This window comes from Tribolium madens, unplaced genomic scaffold, assembly GCF_015345945.1.
Source record: "Tribolium madens isolate multiple individuals breed KSU strain unplaced genomic scaffold, Tmad_KSU_1.1 Scaffold_19;HRSCAF=116;Tcas5.2_LG9, whole genome shotgun sequence".
Lineage (NCBI taxonomy): Eukaryota > Metazoa > Arthropoda > Insecta > Coleoptera > Tenebrionidae > Tribolium > Tribolium madens.
This window is the reverse complement of record NW_025400983.1, coordinates 10799789-10815552: the sequence shown is the minus strand read 5'-3', so window position 1 is coordinate 10815552 and position 15764 is coordinate 10799789. Positions and strand designations below refer to the sequence as shown.

The following is a 15764-nucleotide window of genomic DNA, read 5'->3' as shown; positions in this document are numbered from 1 at the left end:
TTTGATAAAGTACGGGGGGCGTAGCTCAGATGGTAGAGCGCTCGCTTAGCATGCGAGAGGTACCGGGATCGATACCCGGCGCCTCCAGTTTTTTTAAAAATAATAAAAAAATAGGTCCAATGACCTGTTGTTTTTTTTCAAATTGTGGAACTAATTACCACACAAATAAAAATGAAATCCATTATTGTGTTGGTCTTTTATTCATTATCCATGTATAGTACAAAATACTAAATACTGACCTCTTAACACAATTTATATTTTTTATTATTAGAAAAAACTAATTATTTTGTAATTATTGTACTTAAGCTGTCCTAGAAAATGAATGTGTCCTAGTTTCATTTTACATTCGCGAATATGTAAACGCAGTAATAATGATGTTTTATTTTTATTTGTCCACCTGTCAAAAAATCGGTCAGTTGTTCTAAATAAATAAACAGCAATTTGAATTTTTCCTCTAAAAACATTTTTGTATTTTTAGGATCAACCGAAACTCAGGACTCCCCAACAACAAATCCCGCAAACAACCCTGCCTTAGCTTTAGACTCAAACGAGGTCTTAGAAGAGTATTCACACTCTAGTACTTTTGCCAGTTTCCAAAGAAGTGGCAGAATAACACCGCCAGCAACGACAATTCCTCGATTTAGAAAATATTGTGTTGAAGACTTCAATTTCCTTAAAGTTTTAGGCAAAGGAAGCTTCGGGAAGGTATATTACACAAAACTGGTCTGAGTAGCTTGCCAACAAAAAATTTCAGGTTCTCTTGGCAGAGCTGAAGGATACTGAATATTATTATGCCATAAAGTGCCTGAAAAAAGACGTCGTTTTGGAAGACGACGACGTTGAGTGCACTTTAATCGAAAGAAAAGTTTTAGCTTTGGCAACGAAACATCCTTATTTGTGCCATCTACTATGCACCTTCCAAACTGAGGTAAAAAAAATCAATTGTTTATGATAATAATAATTTTGTGCAAATTATTAGTCACATTTATTCTTTGTGATGGAATATTTAAACGGCGGCGATCTCATGTTTCACATCCAACAATCGGGCCGTTTTCCCGAAGCTCAAGCCCGTTTCTACGGCGCTGAAATCGTTTCAGGCCTGAAATTTCTTCACAACAAAGGCATTGTTTACAGGTAATTCAACCTCAGTTAATTTTAAACAACATCAAAATCAACACCCAATAAATTTTCTATAATTAGCAAATTGCATAATATTTCTTGGACTCTTGCAATAAAAAGAGAACTCGTGTATTTTTACCACATTTATGGATAGGTCATTACAGTTCATCGGCCCGAKTTTTAATATTTCGCTTATTACCTGTCCACATTTCCTACTCTAATTTTAAGCAAATCCAGTTGGGATAAATCATACAAATTAACGTCGGAGAGAAGTTTCAGTCGATATTTCAAACAGTTACGTCAGCCAGTACAAATTTCGCGTAAAATTCAGGTGAAACTACATAAATTATTTCGGCGAATTCCAATTTTATTTTCCGTTAATCAATCAAATCGCATTGATGGGAGCCAAAAATATTTATCTCTGACAAATATTAATATACAGAACGTGCTGACGATTAATCGGTTTAGAAAACACATGAAGCGGTGAAGCGAGAAAAGTCATAAAGTAGCTATAAAAAATTTTTAAAAAATAAATAAAAAATAGAAAAGAGTTTTCTAACTCTTCACATTTTTCTGTTTATAGAAATTGTATTATGTTAAGGTTTTTTGTAATAAACGTTAATAAATAAAATGGCAGAACCGGCGCATCCACCATTCTTCTTATTTTTTTATTTTAGGGATTTAAAACTTGATAATATCTTATTGGACTTTGACGGTCACGTGAGAATAGCAGATTTTGGCATGTGTAAGCTTCAAATATTTTTGGACCGAATGGCCGATACGTTTTGTGGCACTCCTGATTATATGGCACCTGAAGTAATTCGAACTGCTCTAAATTTATGTTTCCTAATTTGATAATTTTAGATAATTAAAGGACAACACTATAATCAATGTGTTGATTGGTGGTCATTCGGTGTACTTTTATACGAAATGTTATTGGGCCAATCGCCTTTCAGTGGTTGTGACGAAGACGAATTATTTTGGTCCATTTGTAACGAAAAACCAGTGATTCCCCGGTTTTTGTCGCAAGAAGCTAGCGCTGTTCTACAGTTGGTAACAATAAAATTAATTTTTAGTTGCTTTGGTTTAATTCTTAATTGATTAGTTTTTGGAAAAAGATGCAAACAAGAGATTAGGAAACAGATTTTGCCCATCTGGTGATATCCAAGACCAGCCATTTTTCAAGCCGATCCAATGGGACAAGCTTGAGGCAAGACTCTTAGAACCACCTTTTAAACCCAATTTGGTAAGTTATTATTTGTTCCGTCAATTAAAATTAATTGAATTTTTGCAGCAACACCCACTAGATACGCAATACTTTGACAAAACATTCACTGCAGAAAAGGCCAAATTAACTCCAATTGAACAAAATATTTTACAATCGATGGATCAGACCCAGTTTCAAGGTTTTAGTTATACCAACCCCAACGCCACAGACAAATGAGACAACTAGCATAAAAATTAGGGTTGTCGTTTCGTCTCGTTAAGAGACGCAATTTTTGGTGGTTAATTAATGTTCCTATGTGATTGAATTACGCCCTTTACGACTTTCAGAATGAAAGTGCCACCATCGAATGATAGTTAGGTTTTTAAAATATTTTATTGTGTACCTTTCACTTTTTATATAATGGTATTTGTACTTATTTTAGACACGCGAAAAGTATTTTGTCCAAGTATTGTAATCCATGTGTCTTGTGCCAGTTGAAAACTACTTAATTAATAAATTCTATACCGAAAGGGGGCAAAATTTTTTCAGACGGGTTCCACTTTCCCTTCGTCAAAGGTGCGATTTTCTACAAGAAAACAAACATGAAATCGAAGAAACCAAGGAGAATAGTTACATTCTGGTACAAATTTTCGTTGTAGTAACTTTTTGCCACTTGATTTATCCCATTTCCGGGAAATGGGTCAAAGCAACAATAGGGCATTAGACTCAAGTCGTAATCTTCCGGCAATTTCGTTTTTTGCTCATACTGTATTTTCTCCAGTTCGCGTTTTTCTCGCACAACCATGCAACAAGCCCTAATTGTGAAATAATACAAAATTTCGACCCCGGACAATAGACTGAAACCTAGAAATAACCCGGCGATGCCGCCAAACGACACTTGAAATAATTAATTAATTTGCTTAAATAGTTTGAGTTTTTAATTAATTACCCAACAAATCGACCCAACCAAACAGGACTTCGCGTTTATAGCGCACCATGGGCCACGAGACAAACCTCGCTTCCAACTCATTACGTTCTGTATCCCCAGTTCTACATTGGTAAAAATTAAATTTGGAAAATGTCTGATACAAAACCTACGCTTCTGTCAATTTTTCCACCTCGTAAACCGTGTTAGAACACCCCAAATGGCAAAAACAGTGGTCTACTGACTTGATACTTTCCAGATTTTCCCAAATGCAGGAAAGTTGCAAAAGAGAGCAATGTTTGTAACTGCCAATCTGGGGGTAAAAAAATGGGACACATTTACACAAACGCATCGAAGTGTCCATCCTACACTGTCTTGTACAAGCCGTGTAAGTGTAAATGTTATCAGTTTGCAACTTTAATTCGTCCGAAAAAACACAATGTCTCTGTTTGATTGATAATTGTTTCGTATCCTCTGTTGTGTAAGTTTGTTTGACTGAAAAAGAAATTTTGTTTATTTTATAATCCCAAATGTGTTGGGGTTGGATGTCTAAGCCGGCTTGTTCATCGGAATTAAGGATGTAAATCTATTAAAAAATATTATGAAATCGAAAAAATATCGAGATTTATGTTTACAGGCATATTAATTGAAGTATCCTTGACTGTAAATTTCAGAGACCATGCGAGATCGGTTTCTTTGATGTATCGCATTTGAAATTCTGGTGAAACAGTATCGTTCCTAAAATAAAAAATAAGGAAAAATTTGTTAGTTTTCTTAATACCCAACCAAGGAAGTTTTTTCTCGTAGTGTCTGGAATTGAAAGTGTAGCAAAACCCCTTTTCGGTGAAAACTGGAAAAAAATCGTCACAACAATTGCTTTTATAAGACTTGAATTCGCAGCTTTCAAAAATTTCTTCGCAACGGTTCATCAACTGTTAAAAATGTTCTAATTTTTGAATCATTTAAATCAAGCAAAATTACCTCGAACGCAACTTCCTTTAAATCGAAAGTGTTAGAAGTCGAAGGCTTGATTTTATATTTGAGTTCTCGTATTGAATCAAATGAAAGTTTGGTGAGTTCGGTTAAAAGTTCTACAGAGTAGCCCAAAGACGGGTCTGAATATTTACTGAAACAAAAATTGTTATATTTAATTTTTATTGTGGTGTTTTTACTCTTCAAAATATTCCTCAATACGTGATAGATTGTACGGTTTTTCCTGACACACCGTTATCGCAGGAAATGGTACCTTCCAGTTGTGGAAATCGGTGTCAAGACCTGTGATAGTTGGATTTGTCTGAAACTTGTCCCATAAACTCACAATAATAACAACTGTGGCTACAGCCCCAATTCCCACACATGAAAACCACATAAATCTTAAAATTTAATTATTTTTCAATTTCAGTTGGTTGTAAATTACCTTTCTAAAAATGGTCGACCATTCTCAGCAATGTATCGCACTCCATGTAGAGTCGAATGTTCAAAAAATAATTTTGTTTGGACTTGCCAACTAGTGCCCAAATTTTTGTACAATTTAAACACATTTTGTAAACGCTTTTTCGGCCCTTTATTTTTCAATTTGAAACGCATTTTAGACGCTCTAGATTATACCATTGCGTGTCACAAGAAATAACGCTTTCCAACTACATCGATAATTTTTGTCAAACATGAATAGAAAGATAATTCAAACAGATAATAGAAACTGATTTATAGAAAAAGATTACTTCAATTATATTATCAAAGGTACATAAAAGAAAAGTTTGTAACAGCTTCTGTTATTATATCCAATAATTACAATGACCCAAATTATCATTCAGTTCAGTTTTCATAAAAACAATTAATACAATGAAATATTTGCAATTCCCGCCGAATAAAATGAGATAGTAATGTTGTTATGCAACTCAAAATACAAACTTTTTTAAATATTTTGTTTGTACACAACAAAAACAAAAATACAAACCAAAATAACATTAATGGAGTTATAACATAATCCCAACAAAACATTTCTCCTAAAAAACCTTCTAATTATTGAATTTATTTAATTATTCTTTTAGTGACATTTGTGCTACAATGTTGGTACRGTAARGTCACTTGACGGGGGGCGCCTGAATTTTTTGTTTGGAGGTAAAATATAAGTAAAGTGATGTGTTGATAATGCTGTGATTAATTAAGTTTCTTAATCCAAATTACAATTAACGATGGATACACAACGGATTTTGTCGTCTGTCGATGTCGACATTGATAGATCTCCAGTTTGGTGAGTGTACAATTCAAGTTTTGTATTTCTTGACAGCCCTCCCTTGCAGTAAAAGAGCCCGGTATGATATGGACTTACCTGACACAAATCGGTGGACTTTAAGTAAAAATGAGTTAATTCTACATTCGGTTTACGACTCTGGAGTTGAAAGACTAGTGAGTGATTCTGAATTTGCTCTTGAAAAAGAACTGAAACGTCATAATGTTAAATCGGGGGCTGCTAGTGAAACCCCTACTAGCAAAGTCGAACAAATTGCGATATTGGAAGCCTCACTGCCGGAGAATACGCTGCAAAAGCTTTCTATGGGAGAGTTGGATAATATTATGTTTCACGATGAGAAAAAGTCTTGTAATAATAGTAACATAAGTAAGGGTTTATAGTAGCCTCAGGGCAGGTTTTAACGAGTTAGTTTTAGATTATTTCGACTTGTTATCAGATGAAGTGATATTACACATATTTCAAAAGTTATCAAAAACTCAACTAGGTAATGTGGCTTTGGTTTGCAGAAGATTTAGTCAATTGGTGGAGGACGAGAGTTTGTGGACCCGAATGGATATTTCAAACAGGTCGTTGGAAAAGGGCGCCATGGGTACAATATTGAGCAGACAAGTGATTATTTTAAAAATGTCTAAAACAAGAGTATGTTTCAAAAATTTTTAAACACTTTACTTGATCAGGAATTTTAGGTAATGGACCCACCGATTTTACCAAATGTCAAAGCATCTCTTCCTGATTATCGTTGCCGCTTAATGTATTTAGATCTCACAATGGCATCAGTATCACCCCCAAGCCTTGTAACAATTTTTAACCAATGTAGAAGGCTGAAAAAACTAAGTTTAGAAAGTGTTCCAATTGATGACAGTGTTCTTGTGGCCCTTTCAGCCAATAGGGAGCTTGAAGTTCTTAATTTGGCGATGGCATCGGGAATTGGTGTTGACGGATTGAGATATTTATTAACAAATTGTAGAAAGTATGAGTTCACATTGATTAGACCAAAAATAATGATTTTTTCACAGAATACGAGAGCTAAATTTGTCTTGGACGTATTTAAATTCAGTCAGTATTGACTTGGTTTGTGAAAATTTGCCCCCAACTGTGGACAGATTCAATTTCTCAGGATGTAGAAAATTATTAGATGACCAAAGTAAGTCGATGTAGAAACACCATTGAAGAAAATAATAATTATTTTTAGATGTGGTTCAAATTGTTGCAAATTGTCCCAATCTTCGTGAACTAGATTTATCAGACTGTACTTCCATAACTGGTGATGCTGTGAAAAAGTTGACTGTGTTAGATGAATTAAATTTCTTGTCGTTATCACGATGTTATCTCATTCCTTATCGGTCGCTCCTGTGAGTCAAAATAATACATTATGACTTTTGATGACATGTTTTTGCAGCGTTTTAAAGAAAATGAAAAGTTTGGCATATTTAGATGTCCATGGAAGTTACATAAACGATGACGAATTTAAAGTCATCAAGAACGGTTTAGGAGCCAACGTCAACATAAATAAATTTAAATTTAGTTCAATTGCAAGACCATCAGTGGGAGTGAAAAAATCAAAAATTTGGAATATGAAAATTAAAGATTAGTATTTTATTTATACAGCGAATTGTGATGTAATTTTTAAGTTTTTCCTAGTATTTTTGGGACCAGTAAGTGCCTTTTTGAGGATATGATTGATTTAATTGTATTTTTACCGGGAGTTAATAAATAATTAAACTAAAAACAGTAAAAACCGTATTAAATTTTCATTTTGGTGGGCAAAAATGCCAGTCAGGGTTACCACGACATAAGGAAGTTACTGAAAACATAACCTATAAAATTCTGTCAAGAGGCTTTAAAGCGAAAATACATGATTTCCTGCAAAAGTGTGAATAAATCAACAATATTGCACCAAAATCTGATATCTATAGTCTATGTGGTTCATTAGCGGYAACATTTATTGTCGAACATAACCTCATCATGACCACATTTTGTGTAACTACAGTAATTAAGTACTTTTTAAGGCCAAACTCGAAGTTACTGAGTTCCAATACCAGTTTTGTAAGAGTCCGTAATAATATTTTAACCTTGGGCTCATTTACCGAATTTTAGGTTTTATCCAAAAACTTGCAATACAGGAGTTTGAGTAACAGTTCGCGCCCCAAACCTAAGCAAAAAGAAGCCGCCAAAGGCATTGGCCCTATTTCATGGCGCAATTTAGCAATAACGAGTGTTCTAGGGGGCGGGTTACTTGCATTTATGTACTACATAAAGAAAGAGAAAGAGGATGGTAATTATCTCTAATTAAGGAGGCACTAATTAGTATCTAAATTTTTAAGCATTGATGAGGGAGAGAAAAAGAATGCTAGGTAAAGCCAAAATTGGGGGCTATTTTGAATTGGTGGATTCTCAGGGCAAAATGCGCAAAAGCGAGGATTTTTTGGGACAGTGGATGTTGATCTACTTTGGGTTTACCCACTGTCCTGATATTTGTCCCGACGAATTAGAAAAAATGGCGGCAGTAATTAACGATTTAGGTATTAATTAAAATAATTATAAGTTTGGGGCAAAATTGTGTTTGACAGATTCTACAAAGGATGTGCCGCGAGTCCAACCAATCTTTATTTCGGTTGATCCCCAGAGAGACACTCCCGATGTTGTGGGGAAATACTGCGCAGAGTTCAGCCCCCGACTTTTGGGGCTCACTGGCACAGTAGAACAAGTGGCAAGGGCGTGCAAAGCCTACCGCGTTTACTTCAGTGCGGGCCCCAAAGATAAAGATAGTGACTATATTGTATGTTTGTGGTGTCTGCAATGAATTTTTCCATAATTTTCTAATATTTTAGGTCGATCATACAATTATAATGTATTTGGTGGACCCCGACGGTCAGTTTGTGGACTACTACGGCCAAAATAAAAGTGCAATCGAAATTGCAGCCTCCATCAAAGTAAATATGTTAAAATATGCAAAAATGAATGTTAGAAGCTGGTTCTAATGTTAACTTGTAGAGGATTTCCTCTGAAATTGTATTACAATTTTTAGCAAAAACAAATTATAGATTTAGAACGAAAACGTGTGTTATTACGTTGTATAAATATCACTTAAAGATCCTTCATTTTTTTGCGGTTCGAAATTTATATTCATTCATATAAAAACTTGATAAATAATAATTAAAGGGGTAAAATGCAAATTAGTGTGTGGTACGCAGAATATTAAACTTATAAAAGCATGGAATTATCGTGTTTTGCTACTTTTGTTTACATTTTAGTGTTAGTGAATAGACAAGAATGAAAGCTATTTTGTTGCTGTTGGTTGCAACTTTAAGCTTTTATCATGTTTATTGTGCGGTAAGTAGCAACTTTGTTTCAATTTTTAGTTTAAAAAATTTAAAAACAGATGACTGAAGCTCAAATGAAAGCTACGTTGAAGCTTGTACGAAATACGTGCCAACCAAAATCCAAGGCCACCAATGGTAACGCATCATTTTTTGTTACAAAAATAATAATAGAAAAAATTAATTTTATTTTAGAACAAATTGAAGGAATGCATTCAGGCAACTGGGACTTGGACAAAAACGGCAAATGTTACATGTGGTGCATTTTGAATATGTATAAGCTGGTATTTTTTCAACGATGTTCCTAGTGCAGACTAAATAAATGTTGGATTTTAGATCGGAAAAGATAATAGTTTTAATTGGGAAGCCGGAATTGCAGTTTTGAAAGCTCAGGCTCCCGAGACTGTTAGAGACCCTGCTATCGCATCTGTAAATAATTGCAAAGACGCTGTTAAAACTGCTTCAGATAAATGCGAGGCTGCCTATGAGATAGCACACTGTATGTACCTGGATAACCCCGAGGTAAATTATTTCAAAAATATTCTTTTATTTACTTTATCGTTTTGTTTTTTAGAAATACTTCTTACCATAATGTAATTAATTAAGTCTCAATAAATTGGTGTCACTTTAATTATTTGATTTATTTTTTTGCTCCTACTTCTGTCCTTTCAATTCCTATTAATTTTTTTACTCATTTAGAAATGTCCTAAGAGAAAACTATCCATTGAACAAGAAACATCTATATCTACTCGTACTTAAAATAGACAGAAAATAAATAAAATACTATTAACGGTCAACAAACATAATTTATCACAACAATTAAAACTTAGCTTAATCAGTCGTAGATTAATACCACATGTCCACAGCAATTTGAAACATATATTACATTGTATTTTCGTGCGACCCTACTTAGAATGTTTCTTTTACAGATACAGGGTGTCATATACTGTGTGTCTCCGGATAGGTAAAACGACTCTTGTAAAAGATAAAAAAATTTCGATTTAGATTTTTTTCTGCGGTTTAGCCACAGACCACCAATGAGAATTTCTCATTCTCATTGGTGGTCTGTGGGTTTAGCCCTGCTTGGTTAAATACTAACATAATTTTAATTTTGAAATATAAAGAACCTATGCTTTGTAAGTTTTCAAAAAAAAAAGTATTTTTTGTAGAGTAAAATGATTTTATATGGCAAATGCGACAAAAAGTTGTTTAGAATCAACATTTAGGGTCCTCAAAATCATTGGCCAACTATGATTTTTAATTTTTTTCCAAGATAATTACTTTTTATTAAAAAGTTATTTATATTTTAGAACTAATAATCTAAATGTTGTGAAATAAACATAAGAAAAATGAAAGAATTAATTTATCTTTACAAAAAAAAAATCGATTAAATTACTAATCTTTATTTGGATATATTGGTCACTTTTTGTAGGATTTTTAAGACTAAAGTGTACTAAATTAAAGTAATGAATTCTTTTGTTTTTTAAGGCTAGGTGTGGGATTCTATAGAATACGTATTTACTATTCAGTATTAAATACCGAAATTTAAAATTTAGTAAAGTTTTTTAAACCATCTGAAGGATTTATCACTCTCAAAAGGTCACGGAGAAACGAATATATACATGTAATAAATCGGAATATTAATAAACAGAAATGCCTTAAATGAAGTTTTCACTAAATACCACTCTGCCACTGGATTATAAGGTTAATTTATTTAAAATGATCAATAATCAAACATTGCAGTTATCTGTTTTCAATTTTATCAATCTAAAGAAATTATACTCACAAGTTTGGTAGTATTGTTTTAAATTTATATTTGCAAATAAAAGGAAATAACAAGTAAACACTGCGCTTCCTTAATTATAAATTGTAGAATCTCCAATTTTTTTCTTCAATGTAATTGAACCTTAAACAGGAGATATCGTGCTTCTTTACATGTATTTATCGACTTAATTACAGATATGCAAAGAAGATTTTAATCATAATAGAATTATTCTTAATTATAAATATCCTCCAGACCAACTATTTATTAAACAGGCTTTGTCCAAAAAATCAGTCAAAGAAATCAGTGTTACATGCGATCATTTAGAGATGAAGTATTTTGCATATTTGTGTTTATGTTTAATTTTTTTGGAATTTACGGAAGCTACGGTAAGGCAATAATTTTTACTAAAATAAGAATGAATTTAAATAAGAATAAATTGTCGTAGTTGTCCGAAGCTCAATTAAAAGCAATGGTTAAGCTTGTTAGGAATATGTGTCAACCGAAAAGTAAAGCAACAACTGGTAGGAAATCAATTTTTATTAATACGAATATTTTAATTTTTGTTGTTATTAGAGGATATTGAGAAGATGCATCAAGGGAATTGGAATATTGACTACACTGCAATGGTATTTTTTCTTCTGTTTTAACAAATTTAGTAATTATTATTAAAATATTCTAGTGCTACATGCATTGTGTTCTCAATTCAAACCAATTGGTAAGAATTTTGTTTCAATTACTGTTTGCTAAAACGGTTTTTAGATTACAAAAGGAAATGTTTTTCATCTGGACAATGCGTTAATTTGGGTTGAGAAAAACTTACCCAATCCTTTAAAAGATGCATCATTGGAGGCAGCAAATTTGTGCAAAGATGCCGGTAATTTTTTGCAATTTATCGTATTTTGTAAACTAATAATTATTATTATTTGAAGCTAAAACTCTGAACGATAAATGTGTTGCTGCTTACGAAATCTCTAAATGTTTATACGAATCCAATCCTGAAGTAATATTTGTCCAAAATTGTTCCACATTAAAACTGATTTTTTTTTTCAGATGTACTTTCTCCCGTGACCATGAGACAGAACTTAAATTCAAATTGTTTTAGACACTCTTTCACATCATTTGTTATTAAGTATAAGAAAACAATATTACAATTTATTTTGTTTCAGAATAAAATCAGTGATCTGACCTTAATTCATGATTTATTATTTTTATGATGTCATACTAACACAAAACTTCAGCTTATTACATCAATAATATTGGTGTAGATATAATAAGTTTACATTTCTTAATTATTTTTAAATTTTGTTTGCACGGCATTTTTATGCATTGAATATTTAGTTTTGTTTTATTTTTAGTAAAATGATTTTTGTGAAAAGTCAAAACCCATCTCAAAATTTCCACTTGTGGGAGGAAAAGAAAAATTTTTCTCTCTTGTACCTAATATCGAGCGATCAAGATAATTTGTAATCGAGTCATCTTTGGATCTTAAAACGTATGTCTATTTTTGAACTAACTGCACATGAAACGTCAAAGGAAATGATAAGTTGAAGGCTAAAACGGCAAAATGGGCTGGAATTAGTCACCGACGTACTCGTATAACAATAGGACCATTCTTTTTTGAAGGTAAATCATAAATTTAGTTATTAAAATCATCAGCTTTTTGATCATGCCATTTTACCTTTCGACTTGTTATTTTATTTGACGTTTCACAGACATACGTTTTCGGATCCAAGGATGACTCGATTACTGGTTATCTTGATACAAACAATTTAATAGCATGTTTGTGTTTTGTTTTTGGGCGAATGAACTCGGCGTCGAGCGAGTCAACTCGGCGTTGACTCATCTGCTATTCCAGACTCGGCTTCGCCTCGTTCGGAAACAGGAACGATTTGTTTGCAACAACTTTTAGGTACAGTTGCGGAATGAAAATTTTAGGCAGAATTTTTCTGTCACTTTAAAAAGTTCACTGTAAACTATCTTTTTCTGTCATCATGACTGACATTTGACCATTAAACTTATTTTTTGTTATTGTTAAAATTGTTAATTAAATAATTTGTCTCTCTTAAAAAAATTATTAATTGAACTAAGTGTAATTAAATCATCGCTTTGATCTACAGCCTACCCGTTTTTATGCCACAAATCACTATATTTGAAAGTAAATAAGTCAAAATGACATAAACGTGACAAGAGTAAAAATTGAGGTTATTAATGTAAAGGTTGTTTTAGAGTTTACATTATGGAAATGACAATACTGCCCGAAATTTTAATTCCACGACTGTACTTACTTGCAACAAAAAAAACTATTCGAAATTTTTTTTGTTATTGAGTTATGCAAAATGGCAATTCACTATAAAACCTTTTCTAAAATACTGAATTGGTAACTAGCGTTTACATAGTTACAAATGGGTCCGGTAGATAAAATTTACCGGACTAGTCCGGTCGTAGATTATCTACCGGCCGTAGCCTAACTACGTAAACGCTAGTTAAATTTTTGTTTTCAAGAATTTTTGCATTTGTTAATGTGAGATAAATGGCGTGATCGACTTTTCGTAGCGACAACAAGGCTGTTTATAAATGTTGAAAAGAGACAGCTATCTGGTACATCTTTCGAATTATTAATTGATCTACACGCATATAATAGAAAACTTACTATAGTAAATGTAGAGAAAAGACGTTTTGCAAAAACCCAGTAAAATTTTTATTACTTTTAAGTTAAATGCAGTATTGTTAAGAGTAAACCAAAGGGGAAACATATACAGAGTCGCTAAAAAGTATGGATACAGCTAAATATTTTCATAACGGTTTAACAGAACACGTAGAAATTTGAGAAACAATTTACCTATTTTTTGGTCAAAGTTCAGGCGGAAAAGAGCTAACGATAGATAAAAACAACATTTCCTAGGCTAAAAAAAGTTTACATTTTTCAAAATTTAATTAGTTCGATAATTTTTTTCTAAATAAGGTATTATGAATGTGTTACATCACAGAACTCAGAATAAAATGCTTTTAAGAAAAATCAAGTTAGCCTTGTATCCAGAGAACAAATGGCGATAGAAGTTTGATAACATATGAGGCGATGTAATTTAAATACTTTTAAGCGTATACCAAGTTTCAATAAGCTTTGATGAATAGTTTTTATAATATTTAACTGTATCTATACTTTTTAGCGACTCTGTATAATCGATGATACATTTAGTTTTTAATAATTTTGCAAAGTTTTTAAACTATATGAAGGATTTATTACGCCCAAAATGTGACGGAGAAATAAATATATAATTTAATAAAGCTGAATATTAATAAAAGAACAGATATGCCTTAAATTAATGATTAACAATCATTATCAAACATTGCAGTTAACTGTGTCAGTTTTTTTTAAACAATCAATCCAAAGAAATTTCATTTACAAGTTCTGTGTTGTTCTAGACATATATGTAACTGCAAATAAAAGGAAGTGACAAGTAGGAACTGCGTCTCCTTAATTACAAATTGAAAAAATTTGTATTGGACTTATGTATTTATCGACCTAATTACAGATACACAAGGAGGAATTAATCATAATAGAATTGCTTTTTTAATTACGAATTTCCTCTAGACTAACTATTTATTAACCAGGCTTTTTTCCACAAAATCAATGAAGGAATTCAGTGTTACACGAAGATGAAGTATTTTCCATTTTTGTGCTCATGTTTAATTTTTTTCGAATTTACAGAAGCTGCGGTGAGACACAATAATTTTTATTGAATTGAAAATATACTAAAATTGTTGTAGATGTCCGAAACTCAGTTAAAAGCAGCGGTTAAGCTTGTTAGGAATATGTGTCAACCGAAAAGTAAAGCGACAACTGGTAAGTAATCCATTTTTAATACAATAATGTTTTTATTTTTATTATTATTAGAGGATATTGAGAAGATGCATCAAGGGGATTGGAATATTGACCATACTGCAATGGTATTTTTCTCTATTTTAACAAATTCAGTAATTATTTTTCAAATATTCTAGTGTTACATGCATTGCGCTCTCAATTCAAACAAATTGGTAAGAATTTTGTTTGAATTATTGTTTGCTAATATGGTTTTTAGATCACAAAAGATAATGTTTTTAACCTGGACTATGCGTTAATTTTGGCTGAGAAAAACTTACCCACTGCTCTAAAAGATGCATCAATTGAGGCAGCAAAATTATGCAAAGATGCCGGTATTTTTTTGTAATTTATCATATTTTATAAACTAATAATTCTTATTTGAAGCTAAAACTCTAGACGATAAATGTATCGCTGCTTACGAAATCTCTAAATGTTTATACGAATCTAATCCTGAAGTAATACTATTTGTCTAGAATTGCTCCACATTAAAACTAAATCTTTTTTTAGAAGTACTTTCTTCCGTGACTATGAAACAGAACTTAAATAAAAATTCAAATTGCTTTAGACACTATCACATCATTTACTACTGTAAGGAAAACAATATCACAATTTATTTTTTGTTCTAGAATAAAATTAGCAATCGGACTTTAATTCATAATTTATTGTTTTTATAATATCGTATCTACACTTCAGTTTACGTATATTGCACCAAAAATATTGGTGTAGATATTAAGTTTAAATTTCTTTAATTTGTAATTTTTGTTTGTCTAGCATTTTTATGCATAAAATATTTAGTTTTATTTTTTATAATCAATACAGGGTGTAACGAAAAGATGGGGACAAAGAGTAACATGAGAGTCCCCAGGTCAAAGTAAACCCAACTTACCTTTATACCAAATTTTACCGATTAAAAGTTAGAGGACGCCAAAATTAAAAAAATATTTTTTTTTCAATAACATTTTAAGGGAGTACCTAATCCATTTTTTTAAATTGTTATCAAGGCCACATGTTTTGGTACTATTTGTTTTGTTTTATTGTTACTGTAAAGTACTTATCTATTACCAAGTTAACACATTTTAAGCCATATTTTTGTTATACGTAATCCGAATGGCGTATTTTTTTATTCGAAAGGCACATTATGTTTCAACAATTTTTGTATCTTATAAAGTTTTTGTTTCGGCCTTGGTTTTAAATAAAATATAATTTAAGTAGACGTGTCAAAATATCGGACGTTGGCTATTTATTATTAGTGATTTTGAAATTGTATAAAAATAAATTTTTAGATTTTAGTTTCTTTATGTATGTTTGTATT

The 15764-nt window shown here is 31.9% G+C and overlaps 7 protein-coding genes and 1 non-coding gene across 12 annotated transcripts in view; 7 read left to right on the top strand and 1 right to left on the bottom strand.

The window, feature by feature from the left end:
- LOC123015849 (putative protein kinase C delta type homolog) overlaps nucleotides 1-2856 on the top strand; it is a 20913-nt gene extending 18057 nt beyond the window's left edge. For all 5 annotated transcript variants that reach the window (XM_044415875.1, XM_044415874.1, XM_044415873.1 and 2 more), the window contains 7 exons: nucleotides 479-705; nucleotides 755-928; nucleotides 980-1134; nucleotides 1797-1935; nucleotides 1984-2172; nucleotides 2225-2365; nucleotides 2414-2856. In XM_044415875.1, the coding sequence (XP_044271810.1) occupies nucleotides 479-705; nucleotides 755-928; nucleotides 980-1134; nucleotides 1797-1935; nucleotides 1984-2172; nucleotides 2225-2365; nucleotides 2414-2563 (1175 nt within the window). In that variant the 3' untranslated portion in view covers nucleotides 2564-2856. The remainder of the gene's footprint in view (nucleotides 1-478; nucleotides 706-754; nucleotides 929-979; nucleotides 1135-1796; nucleotides 1936-1983; nucleotides 2173-2224; nucleotides 2366-2413) is intronic.
- Trnaa-agc lies at nucleotides 15-87 on the top strand. The gene has a single exon. It is a non-coding gene; the product is annotated as a tRNA-Ala (tRNA).
- Nucleotides 2832-4838, bottom strand: LOC123015855 (sodium channel protein Nach-like). The gene is made up of 9 exons (XM_044415884.1): nucleotides 4669-4838; nucleotides 4424-4624; nucleotides 4233-4377; nucleotides 4038-4183; nucleotides 3887-3989; nucleotides 3425-3837; nucleotides 3276-3376; nucleotides 2961-3223; nucleotides 2832-2912 (listed from the first exon to the last, which is right to left on the bottom strand). The coding sequence occupies exons 1-9, from the start codon at nucleotides 4836-4838 to the stop codon at nucleotides 2832-2834; spliced, it is 1623 nt and encodes a 540-aa protein (XP_044271819.1).
- A 497-nt stretch (nucleotides 4839-5335) lies between these two features.
- On the top strand, nucleotides 5336-7234 carry LOC123011982 (S-phase kinase-associated protein 2). The gene is made up of 7 exons (XM_044409724.1): nucleotides 5336-5505; nucleotides 5555-5871; nucleotides 5921-6144; nucleotides 6192-6475; nucleotides 6522-6649; nucleotides 6698-6857; nucleotides 6905-7234. The coding sequence occupies exons 1-7, from the start codon at nucleotides 5447-5449 to the stop codon at nucleotides 7095-7097; spliced, it is 1365 nt and encodes a 454-aa protein (XP_044265659.1). The 5' UTR covers nucleotides 5336-5446; the 3' UTR covers nucleotides 7098-7234.
- Nucleotides 7235-7303: 69 nt separating this feature from the next.
- Nucleotides 7304-8561, top strand: LOC123011993 (protein SCO1 homolog, mitochondrial). The gene is made up of 5 exons (XM_044409736.1): nucleotides 7304-7551; nucleotides 7603-7780; nucleotides 7830-8027; nucleotides 8076-8284; nucleotides 8337-8561. The coding sequence occupies exons 1-5, from the start codon at nucleotides 7471-7473 to the stop codon at nucleotides 8484-8486; spliced, it is 816 nt and encodes a 271-aa protein (XP_044265671.1). The 5' UTR covers nucleotides 7304-7470; the 3' UTR covers nucleotides 8487-8561.
- A 159-nt stretch (nucleotides 8562-8720) lies between these two features.
- On the top strand, nucleotides 8721-9456 carry LOC123012540 (general odorant-binding protein 72-like). The gene is made up of 5 exons (XM_044410549.1): nucleotides 8721-8838; nucleotides 8888-8963; nucleotides 9021-9109; nucleotides 9162-9347; nucleotides 9400-9456. Exons 1-5 carry the CDS (start codon nucleotides 8779-8781, stop codon nucleotides 9415-9417), a joined length of 429 nt encoding a protein of 142 aa, XP_044266484.1. The 5' UTR covers nucleotides 8721-8778; the 3' UTR covers nucleotides 9418-9456.
- A 1387-nt stretch (nucleotides 9457-10843) lies between these two features.
- Nucleotides 10844-11781, top strand: LOC123015483 (general odorant-binding protein 72-like). Its single transcript, XM_044415231.1, has 7 exons — nucleotides 10844-10976; nucleotides 11036-11111; nucleotides 11164-11216; nucleotides 11270-11305; nucleotides 11350-11464; nucleotides 11520-11590; nucleotides 11641-11781. Exons 1-7 carry the CDS (start codon nucleotides 10917-10919, stop codon nucleotides 11656-11658), a joined length of 429 nt encoding a protein of 142 aa, XP_044271166.1. The 5' UTR covers nucleotides 10844-10916; the 3' UTR covers nucleotides 11659-11781.
- A 2466-nt stretch (nucleotides 11782-14247) lies between these two features.
- On the top strand, nucleotides 14248-15675 carry LOC123014304 (general odorant-binding protein 72-like). The gene is made up of 7 exons (XM_044413357.1): nucleotides 14248-14307; nucleotides 14359-14434; nucleotides 14486-14538; nucleotides 14590-14625; nucleotides 14670-14784; nucleotides 14837-14907; nucleotides 14960-15675. Exons 1-7 carry the CDS (start codon nucleotides 14248-14250, stop codon nucleotides 14975-14977), a joined length of 429 nt encoding a protein of 142 aa, XP_044269292.1. The 3' UTR covers nucleotides 14978-15675.
- Nucleotides 15676-15764: the final 89 nt, after the last annotated feature.